We start from the raw sequence: 16702 nt of genomic DNA on the forward strand, positions 1-16702 counted from the left end.
CCGAACCTTTGCTCCACGCTCTTCCCGCATGGTGGAGCTAATGATCTTCGGGTACTCAATGAGCTACCGTTGGTGAGCTGGGTGGCCTGAACATTGGAATGCTGGGCCTAGCAAGAATGCACACCCCCCGTAACAATGCGTGGAAAGAAGGATTTGGCATCCCGGATTGAAGCCCCTCCTGTATGCTTTTTGCATTAAGCATTAGCTCTAAAAAAAAGAAAGAAAATTCCTCTTCTTAGATCTGTAGATTAACTCGTCGTTTAACACAAGTTTCTATAATTATCCCCCTTCACGGGTGAAGTCCTGGCGAAGGAGGGAGGACATAGCTATTCGCATTCAGCTCTGGCCTACACGTTCAGTGAGTGTGCTGAGCTCTGTACCCATTGGCCTTGGATTACGCTGAAGAATAGGCGGTCCGTATCGTAGATTCGGCTTTGCGAGGGCTCGGAACTCTAAGTGTGATGTTTCATCGCGATTTCTTTGTTTCTTGTCTCAAGATAGATAATATGATTCGCCAGTCTAGTGAGAGTTTAGTACAGCATAAGTTCGTCTCAGAAGCGAGGCCGTCTCATTTCCCTGGCCAAGTTGCCCTTTCTTTGTCCCGAATCCTCAGCATCTGGTGGAGCTGGGGTTCGTAATACTTAGGCTTACGAACGACAGGCGATCGGGGCAAGGCCACGCACTTCCGAGAGACGTTGAAGGCAAGTGGTGGTTTGGAAGATGTCTTATCAGGGGTTCGCCGAAACCGTCGTTCTGGCAGGTACAGTAAGTCGAGAAAGCCACCCAGAAGAATTTCTAGGGCCAGCTTCTTTTAGTGCGTTAAGCATACCAACACCTAAACATAGACAACCGAGCATGGAGTGTTGCTAAGTGTGGAGTATAGATTCTCTGCATCAATTGTAAGTCATTCTCGACTATGAAAGTCGGACGAAGATGGTGGGCATTGTAGCAAAGGCAAGCGGTAGTGCCGCTTATTTCCTTTTCGGGAAGTCACTGTGCCGCTGTCCCCTCGACAAGGACTGACTCTCTTTCAAAAAAAAAAGTAAACCATTAGCCTTGGATTGGGGTGGAGAAAGAAGCCAGATATGGATTAGAGCCCAGGAACATGGATGGAGAGGATATCTAAGCGAAGAGGCCAGCTCCAGCAGTGAAATGTCGACAATCAATGTTACCTCAAGTGTACACAGCATCCCACCCATGATGAGAAACACTCACCGGCGGCATGTAGAGACTCCGGCACGGAATTACTCGCAGCTCCGAGCCGAGTAGTGGCGAGCGCTGATTGGAGGAAATAGCGAGACTCAGCCGCAACAGCTAGACCTAAAGGAGCATTCCGCGATCGGCCCGATGGCAGCGCCGGAAAGGAAAGGAAAGGAAAGGGAGGCAACAAGGCCAAGGTCATGTGGTGATGACGGAAATCTGACTGACACCCGCGAGGTTCGCCTTGTTCCCATCCCTTTCTTCCACCCCAGCACTGGTTACTGTGCTATTTCTCATCCATTCTAGACACTTCTCGGCGTACAGTTCGTCGAGACTTATCATACCTGAACTTCCTTTGAGGGACTGTCTCTCAACGAATTTTTGTTCTTTACCCCTCGTTCCCTCCCGTTGCACCACTCGTATCCCCACGAAAAGTGGGCATGACATTATAGCGCCAGGGCATCGGCCATCGGTTATTGCCCCTCTTTACGAACAAAGCACCCAGCCAAGTTCCGAACGGAGCCCATAACGCCGTCATCCTCACGCAGAGTTGACGGATACTACCCAAGCACTATTCAACGCGTCGCGGTATTTGCATAGCATCAAATATTGCGCCTTCTCATTCAACTCAACAACCGAGTTCACAGACGACCCAGCAGTCTATATGTATCACGTCAGACACTCCATCGAAATCGAACGTGTTTTCAAGGGCAAGAAAGGGCTTAAACCGTATATCTCGGCCAAGAACCTTTCCAACAACCAAACGCGCATGCGTCTTGACTCAAAACTATCCCCCAACTTGAAGTGAATTTACAGATATCCATAATGTTTTGCGAGGTTATTCTGGTCAAGGGCCTTCTCGGCTCTCACTAGGCGGCTACTACCTTTGCGCCTGTGCTTCACCATGGATTCCTTCAAACCATTTGGAGGCCTTCGAAGCCACTATTTGAAATCCAAAAATCTCCTCTCTGCATTTTTCGCCCAAGGCAATTGACTTTTCTTCATCCCAGTCGCTACGAGTGCGAGTGGGAATCTCTTTGTCAAATTTGCTTTGGATCTTCTTGGTTATTGCCGCTGTTGGCAATTTTCTTTGACCAGATTATTCTGCAAAAGGCCTCTACCAAAATGAGCCCTCAAAACATGAACAAAAAGTCATGGGAGTCTCTCTCTTCAACGTTTTCTCAACTTGAAGTATCGATCTCTCATGACAGTTGCTATGCCTCGGACGAAGTCTCTGTCGTGTCGACCAAGCAAACCACCTCGAACACCTCTGGTGTCTCAGGCCCGGTGACTGCAACCGAACCGTCTCTTGGTTCCTTTTTGAAGCCCATATTGAAAAGACCGTATTCCGAAATCGAAGAAGATGAGGAATCAGAGTCGGGCTATGCATCGGAAAACTCGGAATACGACTACGATGCGATTTTCGAAGACAGTGATGACGACGACGATGATGATATGTACCATGTCTCGGGGTGGGACGACGCATCCGATATAATGTCTGAATCATGTGACGAAGACGATGCCGAATCCTTGGATGGATCTTTCATCTCTTTTGGACCTATGGTCCGATTTGACACAAACATACGCTATATCGATGCTCCAGTGTCGCTGGACGATGATGAAGACTGTGATGCAGAGCTGACTGGCCACGAGCTCATGGAACGTGCACTGGCATCTGGCACACTCCGGTTCAAGGAGTCAGTCGACGACCTGGACGTCGACGATATTGAGGATGACGAACTCAGCAGTACGCTCGAGTCGATCAAACAGCTGCCTGAAGAGCATACCAGTGACGTCGTCGACCTGGACAAGAGGCTGTTCCTCGCCTACATGAATGGCATAAATGGGATCCCTGATCTTGAATACAAAGCCCGCCTCCGCAAACAAGCCAATGACTTCTACATCGGTCGCCTGGATTCGCCGTATTTGGACTTGGATAGTGCCAGCGGGACCTATTTTGACAATGTGCTGAATCACGTCATTGGGCTTTTCCGCAACATAGTTGCCAAAGAGGACTTTGGAGAACTTGCCAGCCTCGTCAATGGAGAAGGCGCCTCAGAGCGTTCCTCGGGAGCCGGTAGAAGTCATAATAAGGACTTACTGGCCAAGATCGAGAATCTACTCTCCGAAAGACTAGCGTGTGACACCGATGTAGGGCCAGACGAGCTTAGCTTCTTCACCAGTGGTGTTGCGTATGCACTGGAAAACTGGAATGGCTTTTTGGTCCACTAGAGTCAGATCATACAAAAAATGATGACATGACGGATGAAAAGAATTTGAAAACTGGAACTGGCCCAGATATTGATTTTTGCTTGTCATTTTTCTTTCTACGGTGTGCCATTGCACGGCACGACCGATTCCTACCAAAAGCTCATGAGCGGGGTTCAATAGTCCTGATGATTTTTATCAATAGTATGACATTGAAATAAAAAGTGCCTATTACTGAAAGTGCCTCTCCCCATACCAAAGGTTATAGGTCGTGAATTTTACCAGCCAAAGAAGGCAATAGACACGACCCGGGCCGTCCAGAAGAATACTGTCTCATCATCGGAACAGTACCTGAAACATAGAAGTGTCAATCATATGCCATACGATGCTATTGAACAAAATTTCCCTGTCAGTCTTGAAACAACGTTTTGTCCATCAAGCAAGGCACAGCCCGTCCAGCTGTAACACACATTGTCATACTACAGGCATAGTAAGTAACTTAAGATGGGGGAGGTGGATATTCACCTGACCTGAAACACGAGGCTTGGGGAGTGATACCCGGACCTGCCGTGAAACCGGTCGCTTGGGGGCCAAACAATACTACCGGCAAGTAGTCTAGGTTAGAGTACTCGGTATGACATGGGCCATTAACCTCCGAGTTTGAGTCCCGTTCTACATAGCGCAAAGTAGTGAGTGCATGTCAGCAGATCCTTGCTTGCTTACTTTAGTAGTTACTCCCTTACACTGACCACAGCCTAGTCACCAGTTATTTTCATTGGAAGAAACAACTACTGACTTCCAACTGGCAGATCAGAGCTGATGTCAGATCGGATCACATCAGTGGGCCGCAGCAAGCAAATGACTCAATGTATCAGCCATGCCACAGTCAAACCAAACAGGCTGCAACTAACCCATTAAATTAGGTAAATAAAGGAGCCTGGAGATGGGATTAATTAGTTAATCTAAACTGCCTTATGAACGGAAAGCGGAATTCGCCTATAGCCAGTCAAGTATTGACTAGACTACTTGTGTTAGTATGCATGCAACTAACTTCGTACTAACATCTTAGTTACCGAAGCCACATCGCCTCCACCGAGCCAGTTAGATCGTATGATTTTAATGAAAGTGTGACGAGTTGGTTGGAATGCTGTGTTGTTCTATGCTAAATACACTCTAGTGTGCTTCTTTTGTTTCTATTGTTGATTGCTATTTGTATTACCTACAGCATAGCCAGTGTGGAGCACAGCACATACAGTAACATGTCAATTTGGCTAGCATGAGATGGGGGCCATATGCAAGTCATCATAGATTCCATCGACTGTGCTTGGTCTGATCGGTCGGGGTTCGGACTTTGAGTCCATTTCCTTTGTACTTGTGTATACCCGGCTTGGTTCTCCTTACTTACTGTGGTGTGTCCATGCAAGCTGTGCCAGGATGTGGCACACACGCACACGCACATGCGATCGATCGAACGATCGAACGATCGTCCCTCTAATCCCTGCAATGGATGATGCTGCTGGAATCCCTTGCCTATCGCGGCGAATGGACCGGGCTGGGCTGTGTGACAGTGCCCAACACACGGGTATCTATCGGGATGGATGGTTCACATGCTGTAGATACTGCGTACAGGGGGACATACTTGATTAAACTGGTGGGTACGTAATACTGAGTAGGTTCAATGGGTAGCAGCCAGTCCACTGTATCGGAGTATATCTCGTTGTTTGTAGAACCAGAACCTCAACTCTAGTACTTGATCAGTTACTTCAACATAACACAAAGCACGACAATCCTTGCACGCTACACAGGAACATGTGCGGGCTAGGGAGTGAGTGATTGCGGGGTTAGTTTGGACTCAAGGCCAACTGCATAGTACTACATGGGAATGTGATTTGTGGTACAGAGCAGCCAGTTATGGTTATCTAGAGGTCTAGATCGTGGCGATCTTGGGTAGATATTAGTGGAGATCTCATCAGCTGGAGACGTCTGTCGATGTCACTGCTTGGGTGTGCATTCGAGATCTTCGGGGTAGGTATGGTTGGGCAGCAAGAAGTATCGATCTCATCCCGTTATTATGGGCCACGGGGGTAGTCTAACTGGATAATAGTCTTTTGACTATTGAACAGCCACTCCCGCGGCGCTAGGATGCATGGCATAGGACGAGGTGATGCTGTGATGTGGTTGGTGTGATTGAGATGCAGTTGCTGTTGTTGCTACCAGGTTGAAGGTGCCAGGATCGGAGGTCTCCCGTGGGGATTGTATTCTGTCTAGACTCAGGTTGATTGTCGACTGTTTGATAGATAAAGGATCTAGACGCAGCTGAAAAGAAGAAAGCCAAGTCAATAGCTGAATCACTCATTGATCAATCCATGTTCTAGAACTCTTCTCGTATCGCATCGTCTCAGTTTGTTCCAAGTCCTTGGCACCAATTTGACAGCTTAACCCCCGCTACTTTAGACTACTAGTCTCTTTTGATTGATGGTCCTTAGGAGAATATGTGTGGTAACTAGCATATTCTTAATAGATGAGTCGATATAGAGTATGTACCTACCGTATATTTCCAGCCTATTGGGACTTCCCATTTACCATCGCCCCCCCATCGCTTAATATAGCCTCTGATTGAGTCATGCAGTGTGGTCTCAGCTGGAGTTTTACGTGGATATTTCCCCATTCAACTAGACCCGACTGGGCTGAGCTGAACCTGGGACCTGAACGGATTCAGCTGAGACTGAGAGAAAGACAAAGTGGGTATAGCGACCATATCCGAGATAGATTAAAATCTGTAGTCGGAAACCAATCATAGACCAGCGTCCCCTGGTGTACCCGATTAACTATCCGAGGACTTACCCGGAACGGCTATATCGAGGGCCGTCCGAACCACGGAATGTGTGAACCACGGAGGCCACTGTCTACCAATGGTCATGACTGAGCATGCCTGGGTACTGGGATCGGTCCACTAGGATGGCACGGAGAGGAGATTTTTTGGATGTTTCCTGTGATGCTGTATGTATGGTTATTCGATCGCGTGATGGTGGGGTATGGTGTTGGTGGGTGTCCCTGAAATGGTATTTCAAATCTTTGGCTTTTTACCTAATTCGTATCTAGTAACTACTTACCCGGATTGCAGGGATCAGGAATAAATAGCAAGAAGATAGACATACTTACTCCATAGTGACTTCGGGGACGGCACATCCAACAGGGATATGCCCTGTGCTTCCCAGCAGCTTAATACTGAGAAGGAAGGTCGGAGGATTTTTGTGGTCCCGAATAGTCATATAAGATTTGTCAGGGCGTCCTTTAGCCTCATATGGCAATTCAGTAGCGTATGGGGTAGATATGGAGAACTTGTGTGCGTGTGCTGGAGAGTCATGCAGTACGCTCATGCATTATTGTCGTTACTACCCACCGATGATCTACCTTGTCAGTTCCGTTCAAAAGATCGCCATTCTGATGTTTGCGACCTCGTCTCGGTTGTCATCCCTTTTGCTTGTAAGAAGTCCGTGACGGCTACACGGTGGGTTGACAGGAATGCCTAGCATTTCTGGAAGGAAACGGGACCCTTGTTTTCGAGCCTCATTGCGTAATTTCTCGAAAGAAGTACCATTTCATCTCATCTCTAATTCTTCAGAGTCTCAAAAGGTGAAAGAAAGAGGAAGAGGGGGGAGGGGATGCCCGTGGTTATGGGGGGTGGATCCCATGTCCATTGGCCCTGGCACGGCTGCCTTCCGCTTCGGCCCAGGGGTATTGATTGGATTTAATAGTCGGAAATCAGAGTTTGACCTTGTGTTGGATGGGTCTGGATAAGTATTTTCGGGAAGGATATGAGGAGCCGAAATCTGGTACGGCCAATAGACGGGCTCAACCGTGGCATGTCTCTTTGTTACTATTCTTTAGGCAGAGGGAGGAGAGAGAAGAAGAGGGGGAATCCAGGAAATTCGTTCAGGAACATCACGGATAATTTTACTCTCAGAGACCTTCCATTTTCATTCAAGTCCAGAGAATTACTAGTGACATCCAACCTCGCCTAAGACGAGAGTAACCTGGAGGCGGCGTGGCCAAGCAGGCCAACACGGGTCGGTTAAGCGGTTACAGACGTACAGTAGCGCCCCTTTCCTGCAGTCGGACGGTTTTAGGGTTTTGTTTCGAAGGCTGAGTGGGGCGCATTTGTTAGTCGGTTTGGCTTCTGGAGATCGTTGTCTTTCTTGGGGGCTTCGCTGCCTTTTCCTTCGTTGCTTCTCTGGAAAGAAGTGGGAAAAAAAGGAAAAATAGCTCATGGGCTTCTTCCAACGGTCTTTAAGCCACGGTTGTTACTATTGCTCATCCAACCAAGGTATTACTCCATCAATAAATCAAGACTTGGTCACCTAAGGCAGTTGAGCTGCTTCTTAGAGCAACAATCCCTGTGCTGCTGAAAGGACATCCATGGTTCATGGCGGCCGAAAGATCCCAATAGTACCACGTTGTTGTTGTTGTATGACACACACGCACTGCATTCACCGTCCGAGTGGCAAGATCGGCAACCCGCTCGTGCCTGGAGACATCCGACTCGTGGTGAGTCTAATGCTCTCCAAAGTCAAATCAAATCATTTCCATTTGGTCTGGTAGATGATACTTTGTAGATAACACCTCCAATATACTTTTGTACTAAATGCAACTGGTACAACTGGTACAACTTTCAAGAATCCGGAGATGATTGCCAGCCCATCCCCTTCAAAGTACGGATAAGACTTTCCACCGCGAGATTTGATAATCCCAAGTTAGTCTTCACCGTTCATAGCGACCGTCGCCTCCCATCAATCTCCCCCTGCTCCACTTCCCCCTCGACCCTCATTTGCCTCTGCTTTCTCTTCTTCCTCCGGGAGGGAAAAAGGGCGGGATCCACCTCTCCTGATTTTGCTTCGAGTAAAAAGAGACTAAAGTGGTACTAACTCGCCCAGTTAGTCTGTAATTGTAATAGTCAGTAATACTAGACAATCCTAACTCACTAAACATTTCATTTCTCGGGTCTGAATGGGGAGCTAGAGACTAGTAGTAGTAAAGAGAGACAGACAAGAGACAGTGAGAAAGCAAAGCAACTCTCATTGCAACGGGATCTTCTGGCTGGCTGTTACTCCTGAAATCCATCTCCCCCAGCTACCAACATCTACTCCAAATCTTTCTTTCTTCCTTCTTCCTTTCTTCCTTTCACTTACTCTCTTTCTTTCTTACACACATACTACACACACACTCTCTCTCTCTCCCTCTCTCCTTTTCTCCTCCTCTCTTCTATAGAACTCTTCAATGAGTTTTCACTTCCGTTCAGTTCTTTATTGATCTCTCGGAATCGATTTCCTTCAGATCCCTTTCCGCGTCTTATCGACATGACCCCGACGTACTGTTAATTGGTTCCTTTCTCCGGGTACGTTCTACTTAGTCGCGACACTATTTTGCCCTGCATCCACCCCGTTGGTACTCTGTACTTCTTATTTTTCTTTTTCTTTTCCCCTTCCTCGCTTTGCTTCGGTCATCCTTTGTTTTTTTCCTTCGCGCCTTCGCTGCTCATTGCACCCTCCCCCCCAATCATCTTTCTGTATTTGCTTTTGATAGTCTGGGATGATCCGACGCCATCTTACGGCATCCGTTCAGAAGGCAGACTGCGCAAAGGCGAATCAAGCAAAAGGCCCCCAAACTAGGCTGTGCATCGGAGGTCGTATTGTTGGAAAAGCTGACGAAGATATGCTTATGCCTTATGACTTCTAGGATGATCTAGCGTGCTATTTCCCTAATCTTTCTGGCCATTCTCTTTGACCTCCGAGACTATACCCCGAGTCGTTCACTTTCTATCCTACTTCTTTAATACCTACTACCCTGTGCGCGCTATCGGGGTCGATATATGACCCTGTGGTTCAATCATGCAGCACAACAAGGGACTCGAATCCCACGAGCTGGGACGGACGCTTTCGCGTTCGCGCAGCACCAGCATGTCCAGTGACTCGCAGCTCTCCCGTTCCCATTTTCTCGCTCCCCCAACAGTGATCCCCGCGCCCTCGTATATCGCCTCATCTGCGGCCGCTCAAATCATTACTGCCGACCAAGAGTTCAACGCCGCCGACTTTGTAGCCGACGATGAAGGCCATGACTCCAGTGCGAGTGCGCTTGTCACCCCTGAAGCTCTTTCTTCTCTCAATGCATTCCTCGACAACATTCTCTTCAACATCCTGGCTGCCGCCAAGTCCACCCAATTGGTCAAGATTCGTCCCGCCGTCGTCGAAGTATTAAAGCCTCGACTTGCCAAGGAGATGGTTTCGGCAGCTGACGACGAGTTAAGTGAATACCTAGGCGGACCGGAAGACGAGCAGCTGGAGTTCCGTAGCGGCCAAACCTCGATTGGGGAATTCGACCTTGTGCGTTCCTGGAAGCTGACCCGTCTGCGGTGCATGGTCTACACGCGGCTGGGAGATATGGAAGAAGACGACGAAGAGGAATATATCAACCAGGAAATCATAGGCGAAGATGGAGGCGGCCTCCGCAGGCTCGCCAGCCATGTCGGTCACATCACGCCTGCTGCCTCAATCTTTCTTACCTCCATCATTGAGCACATGGGTGAGCAAGCTCTTATCATCGCGGGTGAGATAGCTCGATCTAGGCTATCAGCAAACCTTGAGGATGAAGATGATTTGGCAGGGACGGGTGCGAATCGGGCAAGCATGGACCGACTTGTTGTGGAAGACCACGACATGGAGAGGCTGGCGTTGAACCCCACCCTGGGCAGACTTTGGCGGACTTGGAGGAAGCGTGTGCGAGGAAGCAACTTGTCGCGAGCGGTGTCAAGGGAATCTCTACGGAATCGCCAGAGCTTAGTTTTCGGGCCCGGCAGTAGAAAGAGCAGTGCTATCACAATCGACGAGATCTCGCCGCGTACAGCATCATCGCGATCTGTGAACGAGCCGCTCCCGGAGACTGAGGATGAAGTTGACCCGGCCTCCGTCCCGCTGCCGATGAGTGAGCATGATATCCAGGAGATTGAGACCCCATGCTTCCTTCCGGAGCTCGACACTGGCGACATCCAGACGATGCAGGCTGTAGTAGCTCATAAGGTTCGACCCCATAGCCTTATGGTGCTGACACTACCCTCACCACGATCGCCCTCATCGAATGGGAACTCTCCTATCACGCCAAGATTAGTTAACATCAAATCTCCGCGCCATGTTCGGTCAAGGTCTTTGCCCAATGCTGCTCCCGCGGATGAACAACCCTCCGAAGTTGAGCAGCCCGCCGAGCGCACGTCGCCTACTCCATCGGAGGAGCGAAGACGCCTGGAGACGATGTACGAGCATGACGAGGACGACGAGCGGCACGGTGAAGCGGCAACTAAGCCAGAGGCCGTTGGACAAGATGAACCGGTGGTTCCTAGCGCTGGACAGGGGGCCGCCGCGACTCCGTCCACTTCGGTCGCATCGGTCGAGGTAGCAACGAGTGACGCTAGTAGTACCCCAGTGTCGTCACCTTCTCTGAGCGACCGTGATTACCCAGAAACCGACGAGGTTGAGAAACATGAGAGAGTTGAGAAAGCTCAACTGGCCCCTGGGGTAGAAACTGCCCCTGGCCCTCTCGCGCCCCGGACGCAGGGGGTTGTGGACTCCACCCCGGCACAACCCACCGCCGCCGCCGATCAGGATGCGTCCAAGGCTGCTGATTGTGACCAGTCTAGTCCCGAGGACTCTACCCCTCCAACTGTTCCATCTTCTGCAGAGGACACCGCTGTAGAGAAAGCATCCCGGCCTGTTTCAACTTCTGGAGAGAGCGCGATTTCGGATTCTTCACGGTCATTGCCTGGCAAACGCGGCTCGTCCGTACCCGGGGTTCAGCATCAGTACGGGCGCTCGAGCCCAGGGATAGCCTCCGTCAGCTCCGGCGTCGAACGCGCCGCAGTCCAGCGATTGCCGGCACGGCCGTCCACCTCAGTGGCGTCTTCTGTTTATTCCAAGTCTCGTCGCTCGGGCAGCTTCAGCAGCAGCCGTGAGAAGCGTCCTGTCACAGCGGGTTCTACTACTTCTCAGGTATCGAGCAAGTTGAAAGGTCTTATCGGTCGGCCTGCAGATACCGGCTCGCTTCGTCTCCGCACCTCGTCTGAGGTGAGCAGGGTCTCGACACGCGAGTCGGCTTACGACGACACGTCCGGCTTGGACGAGTTGATCCGGAGCGAGGAAACTATCCATTTCACCTTGACCCCCAGGAGCATGAGGGAAATGGAGGTGAGTCAGCAATTTTTCTCCCTTTTCCCCCATTTGCTATTGCTAATACCTTGAACTAGTTGCCGGATTCACCTAGATGGCGTGCTCAGCAAGCAAGTACTGATCCGACCGACCTGCCAAAGAGCGTTGAGCCGATTCCAGATGACATGTCTCGGTCGAGGCACTCAACTACATCGTCGAAAAGCACGGTGGACCTTCCACCAGTACCCAAGTACATCCAGTCGAAACCCAAGTCCATCGAAATTCCCACTACGGGCCTACAGCAGAAACCGGCTGTCGGACAGGCTCGGGACGCAAAGCACAGCATGGAATCGACCCGTGATTTTGCAAACTTCTTGAAGTCTACCGGGCCGAATACTCCAACCACTCCAGCAACGGTTGATGGTAGCCCTGCCAAGTCGTCGCGCTTGCGCCGGTTGTCTGACGCCACTGAGATTTCGAAGAAGCTTTCCCGACCTGCGAGTAGCACTGTTTCTGTTGCCAACTCTGCCCGTAGCGGTCCTCGCCTGGAAGCCCGTTCTGCTGTGGCTCCCCGGGGCGATCAGACGTCCGACTTGATTGATTTTATTCGGGAAGGCCCACCAACGGCTGGGGCTCATCGTATCCCGCGGACAGTGGCGCCTTTCAGGGATACCATGGACTCGGACGAGCTACAGGCTATTGAGCCAGGCCGCACTGCAAAGGGCGCCCCCTCAGTGGCCAGCACGCAGTCAGTGGCTGAGACATCTCTGGTTTCCGTGGGCTCTCGCACAGGGCTTCTGGAATCTACTAGCCGGACGAGCACTCCGACTGCCTTGGCCAAGGAAACGAAGACGACATTTGCTGCTCCTGTGAGCGTTTCTGATGACCACCGTCCGCCACGGACACGACGTCGTGTGCCGGACCCTTACGCTATCGACTTGGACGATGACGACGAGCTCGACGAACTTCTTGAAGAGCCAAAGCCCAAACGCGATGAGGAGAGTCTGATCGACTTCCTGCGCAATGTCCCTCCGCCAGAGCCCACTCCGCCACAGCAGCCTTTGGCGGCCAGCGCGAACTCTCGGCGAGGCTCAGCATCAGTGAAGGCTCGGCTGCGTCGCAACACCGCATCCGAAAAGACACTTATGGCGAAACCCTCCAAGACCTCGCTGCATCAACAGCCCGATAACTACATGGGAGGAGCGTCGAATTATACCGTCAAAGTGGGCATGGAGCGCAATGCGGGAGCCATGAATGGCGCCTATGACCTCAAGACTCCCTCAGTGCGACAGACCGAGACCAGCGCACTGGCTGATTTCCTCAAGAACACTGGACCTCCTGAGCCTCCCGTCACCAAGGCTCCTGCTGCTACCAAGTCCAAGGACTCGGGGTTCTCGCGACTCTTTATGCGCCGCAAGAAGGTCGAGGCATAATGTGCCTCACTGATTAATGGGTCTTATTTTTATTCCCCTCCTGTGTCCCATTTCTTTACATTGTCACTCTCTAATCATTGCTTTGAACACGATATCATAATGTGTTAGGCAAACGACATGCCCTGTTCGCCGTGGCGAACTCTGATGAACGATACTGTCTTTTATTTCCTTGCCCTTTTCCTGTCCATATTGGAGCTTTATTCTTTCGCTCATATCTTCTTTTTCTTCATTTCCCTTTTGGATTGCGGTCTGTCTTTGCACCTCTTGGATGTATCACTCTTTCCAGCGGTATTTCTTTTTCACGCTTGATTCCCCCTCTACATTTCTTCTTTTATCTATCCACTAGTGTGGGCCTTTTACCTTTTACTCAGTATCCTCAGGAAGAGAGTTCCACTTTATGGCCTGTGAATGAGATTACTCGACTTTTCAAATCGCCTACGTTGTGATAGAAACAATTTCAACGATTTCATCAAATAGTAAATTTCCTTGCTGTAATGATTCGAGTAGTAATGCCATCTCCAATGACTGTAATTTGTATAGTTCCGGCGTGTGGGCCGATATCCGGAGAAACGTTCGACCGGCCGATCGGGATCCCCTGGTCTCCAGAGCGCGGCGTGGCATCAATAGCAGCAGCACAGCAGCTTCCGAGCCTCGTTGTCAATTTATAGTCTCCTCCCCCTCGGCCACTGCCACAACTGCCATTGACAATGGCGGCCACCCGTCTCACAATGAGGTCTTTCCTCGGTCTTCTCTTCCTCCTGTTCGTCCAACTCACCTCCGCCCTGAAGTTCGACCTCTCTGCTGTGAGCGGGAAGAACGAGCGATGTATACGCAACTTCGTTTTCAAGGACCAGCTTGTGGTCGTCACCGCCATTGTGAGCGGAAACAAGGGTGATGGCCAGGTTGTTAACATGCATGTATGTGGGAACTCACTCCATCGTCTTTTATGGTGATTGCGGGAGGCACGCTGGTCGGGCCAGCTGTTGTGTTGTCCTCCGGTGTTCGATTCTACCTTGAGCTTCTGTCGCTCGCGAAGAAAAAGGATGTACTTGGGCTAACTAGCTTTCTTTCTGAAATAGATCAAGGATGCGCTGGGCAATGACCACGGTCGTCCTAAGGACATTGCCGGAGAGACTCGTCAGGCCTTCACTTCTCCCGCCGATACTGCTTTCGACGTTTGCTTTGACAACCAACTCACCACTCGTCGTATGTTTATCTACCTTGGTCATGTTGTATCTTGATATACCAGGGATATCAGGTGCTGTGTGATGTGCGTGTGTGTATGTGGTACTAACCAGACGACAAATAGACGCCGTTGCCAACCCCTACAAGTCCATCGAGCTCGATGTCGACATTGGTGCCGATGCCCGTGACTGGTCTAGCATTCAGGTTCAGGAGAAGCTCAAGCCTGTTGAGACCGACCTCCGCCGTATCGAAGAGATGGTGGCCGAGATTGTCAGCGAGATGGAGTACCTGCGCGCTCGTGAGCAGAAGCTGCGTGATACCAACGAGAGCACGAACGAGCGTGTGAAGTGGTTCGCTTTCGGTACTATGGGTATGCTGGTTGGACTGGGTGCTTGGCAGGTCGTGTATCTGAGGGCTTACTTCAGGTATGTTCTTTTCTATCGCTTCTTCCGTTGGGTCTGGTATTCGGGTAATGTGGCTAACAGCTTTGGATTTGTAGATCCAAGCACCTTATCTAGACCATGTCGGTTTAAAACTAGAATCGTGAGAAAGAGAAGGTTCCAGGTTGATGCTTTCTCTCTTGTCATGACAAAATATGGACTATTTCTTTTCAATGCATTTCATTATCGTCTTGACCCTATGTAGTTCCGGGATTTGCTTCACGGTACACTGATTGAATATTGACGAGGAGTATGACAACTGTGCATGTACATTGGTGCTGGTGATCGGTATTGTTTCCTTTATTTTTAGCCGTCTTTAGACACATAAGAGGAGGCCATTTTCCCAAGCTTGAAAGACCGTCAATACTGTAGATGCTGTAGTACGTCACGCAAGGCATGCAAACATGCTAGCAAAATGACAGCTAGCGCGATCCTGTGTAACTCTAGATCGAAATCGAAATCCCTAATAGTCAATAGGAGACAATACCATGAGAACCAATTGCAGCCCGCACACTGTGCCACATGCTGCAGTCATAGCAACATCAGCGAGGCAAGGGGAGCAAACAAACCGCCGTTGGAAATGCGCCGGAGACGGTTGGCGAATAGGCCTGCAAACAATGCAAACGAGGTTTCTCCGGATGATGTCAACCCCGTCATTCTTCGGCTTCGGTTCTTACTTTATCGTCGACCTCCCCCAGGATATCGCGCCCAAACCTCCAATTTCCCATTCATTTCCTCTATAGACCATTGTCAATTACCATAGCGACATCACAATGTCCGCACCCAGACTCATCAACCGCTTCATGCGGCCATCGACCTCGCCGATCTCTCTGACGACAACTTTTGCCCGTCGCTCCTTCGGCAGCTCGGTTGTTCGTCAAAACAGCGTGAACAACAATGATCGCGCACCATCCACGGCCCCTGAGCATCGCAAGAACCAGACAAACAAGCCCCCTAACCCCCATGTGCCCAATACGACCTCCACCATGACCAAGGACTTCCCCAAGGTCGGCGAGAAGCCGGCTCCCCCCGAGATGTTGAACTCGGTCGACCCCAACTACCGGCCGGCGGATCCTTACCCCGGGAGAGTCGAGCATTTCACCGGAGGTCGCCAGGAGACGGGGGCTCAGAAGCCTGAACTTGGTGTTGGAGAGATGGAGGGAATTACTTTCAAGGTTGAGCCACTGCGCCGGGAGGGTGAAGATGTCACTACTATGAGGGCTCGGCTGTTGTGTTCGTGATCCCCGGTTCACGTCTTCCTGGTTGAATGAATAGCTAATGCAGTTGGGGAATTGTATAGATCAAAGCCGCAAGCGCGGAATCCTCGAGTCTGATCTCCTGTTGTCTACGTTCGCCGATGTATATCTGGCCGATATGAACAAGGAGCAGTTGCAGGAGTATGACCGGTTCTTGGATGAGAATGACTGGGATATTTACTACTGGGCCACGCAGGACCCTCCAGCTGAGGGCAATGAAGCTGCTGTGTCCACTGAGGCAGGTGCCCAGGATACTCCCACGGAGACGTGGAAGCGTACTGGAGCCAAGAGCGGCGAGTGGGCGCAGACGGTTGGTGCTTTCAAGGCTGCATACCGGCCCGTTCCGTCACGATGGGCCGACTCCGATGTGCTGCGACTCCTGCGTCAACATGTTCGGGATAACAGTGCCACGGGATTCCATGCTGCGAAGACTAAGAAGACTGGTGGGCCTGGACTGGGACGTATGCCCAATGTGCAGGTGTTCAACAACTGAGCATTGCTAGTCTGCTGCCATAGGCATGGTGGGTTGTGTAAGTGACGCGAGATTGTATAGTTGGCTTGTATGATATGTGGGCGAGATTGTACAGATTATACACTGGAATGGCTTTACTGGGATATAATGGGAGGGTTATAAAAAGCATTGCTGTGCGATAATGAGGGTTCATTCACATTTCCACTGGATATCTAGTGATATAGATGGCGGTAGGCGGTCAGCGGCCGAGGCAGGCGGTGAAAATACACGTGACTCGCTTATACGAGTTAGGGTTGGCGGTACCGCACAACGGCGA

General features: G+C 50.5%; 6 protein-coding genes across 6 annotated transcripts; 5 read left to right on the top strand and 1 right to left on the bottom strand.

The window, feature by feature from the left end:
• Positions 1 to 171: 171 nt before the first annotated feature.
• BDQ94DRAFT_137161 (uncharacterized protein) lies at positions 172 to 1178 on the top strand. Its single transcript, XM_026765004.1, has one exon. It carries the CDS (start codon positions 462 to 464, stop codon positions 636 to 638), a length of 177 nt encoding a protein of 58 aa, XP_026629961.1. The 5' UTR covers positions 172 to 461; the 3' UTR covers positions 639 to 1178.
• A 1147-nt stretch (positions 1179 to 2325) lies between these two features.
• Positions 2326 to 3432, top strand: BDQ94DRAFT_167026 (uncharacterized protein; the record flags this gene model as incomplete). The annotated part of the gene is made up of 1 exon (XM_026770706.1): positions 2326 to 3432. One exon carries the CDS (start codon positions 2326 to 2328, stop codon positions 3430 to 3432), a length of 1107 nt encoding a protein of 368 aa, XP_026629962.1.
• Positions 3433 to 4579: 1147 nt separating this feature from the next.
• Positions 4580 to 4991, bottom strand: BDQ94DRAFT_103956 (uncharacterized protein). Its single transcript, XM_026763399.1, has one exon. It carries the CDS (start codon positions 4865 to 4867, stop codon positions 4628 to 4630), a length of 240 nt encoding a protein of 79 aa, XP_026629963.1. The 5' UTR covers positions 4868 to 4991; the 3' UTR covers positions 4580 to 4627.
• A 4305-nt stretch (positions 4992 to 9296) lies between these two features.
• Positions 9297 to 13033, top strand: BDQ94DRAFT_167027 (uncharacterized protein; the record flags this gene model as incomplete). The annotated part of the gene is made up of 2 exons (XM_026770707.1): positions 9297 to 11639; positions 11699 to 13033. 2 exons carry the CDS (start codon positions 9297 to 9299, stop codon positions 13031 to 13033), a joined length of 3678 nt encoding a protein of 1225 aa, XP_026629964.1.
• Positions 13034 to 13673: 640 nt separating this feature from the next.
• BDQ94DRAFT_137168 (emp24/gp25L/p24 family protein) lies at positions 13674 to 15197 on the top strand. Its single transcript, XM_026765005.1, has 4 exons — positions 13674 to 13950; positions 14113 to 14239; positions 14343 to 14643; positions 14718 to 15197. Exons 1-4 carry the CDS (start codon positions 13741 to 13743, stop codon positions 14734 to 14736), a joined length of 657 nt encoding a protein of 218 aa, XP_026629965.1. The 5' UTR covers positions 13674 to 13740; the 3' UTR covers positions 14737 to 15197.
• A 150-nt stretch (positions 15198 to 15347) lies between these two features.
• BDQ94DRAFT_137170 (succinate dehydrogenase assembly factor 2) lies at positions 15348 to 16702 on the top strand. The gene is made up of 2 exons (XM_026765006.1): positions 15348 to 15891; positions 15959 to 16702. Exons 1-2 carry the CDS (start codon positions 15432 to 15434, stop codon positions 16405 to 16407), a joined length of 909 nt encoding a protein of 302 aa, XP_026629966.1. The 5' UTR covers positions 15348 to 15431; the 3' UTR covers positions 16408 to 16702.

The sequence above is a fragment of the Aspergillus welwitschiae genome, assembly GCF_003344945.1.
Source record: "Aspergillus welwitschiae strain CBS 139.54b unplaced genomic scaffold BDQ94scaffold_5, whole genome shotgun sequence".
Taxonomy (NCBI): Eukaryota; Fungi; Ascomycota; class Eurotiomycetes; order Eurotiales; family Aspergillaceae; genus Aspergillus; species Aspergillus welwitschiae.

Bases quoted from the DNA above. Each gene is read 5' to 3' on its own strand.
- BDQ94DRAFT_137168 (XM_026765005.1), top strand. From the start codon at position 13,741: ATGGCGGCCACCCGTCTCACAATGAGGTCTTTCCTCGGTCTTCTCTTC. The intron at 13,951-14,112 runs GTATGTGGGAAC...TTTCTGAAATAG, and splicing joins GCCAGGTTGTTAACATGCAT to ATCAAGGATGCGCTGGGCAA. The intron at 14,240-14,342 runs GTATGTTTATCT...GACGACAAATAG, and splicing joins CAACCAACTCACCACTCGTC to ACGCCGTTGCCAACCCCTAC.
- BDQ94DRAFT_103956 (XM_026763399.1), bottom strand. From the start codon at position 4,867: ATGTGCGTGTGCGTGTGTGCCACATCCTGGCACAGCTTGCATGGACAC.
- BDQ94DRAFT_137170 (XM_026765006.1), top strand. From the start codon at position 15,432: ATGTCCGCACCCAGACTCATCAACCGCTTCATGCGGCCATCGACCTCG. The intron at 15,892-15,958 runs GTTCGTGATCCC...GGAATTGTATAG, and splicing joins TATGAGGGCTCGGCTGTTGT to ATCAAAGCCGCAAGCGCGGA.
- BDQ94DRAFT_137161 (XM_026765004.1), top strand. From the start codon at position 462: ATGTTTCATCGCGATTTCTTTGTTTCTTGTCTCAAGATAGATAATATG.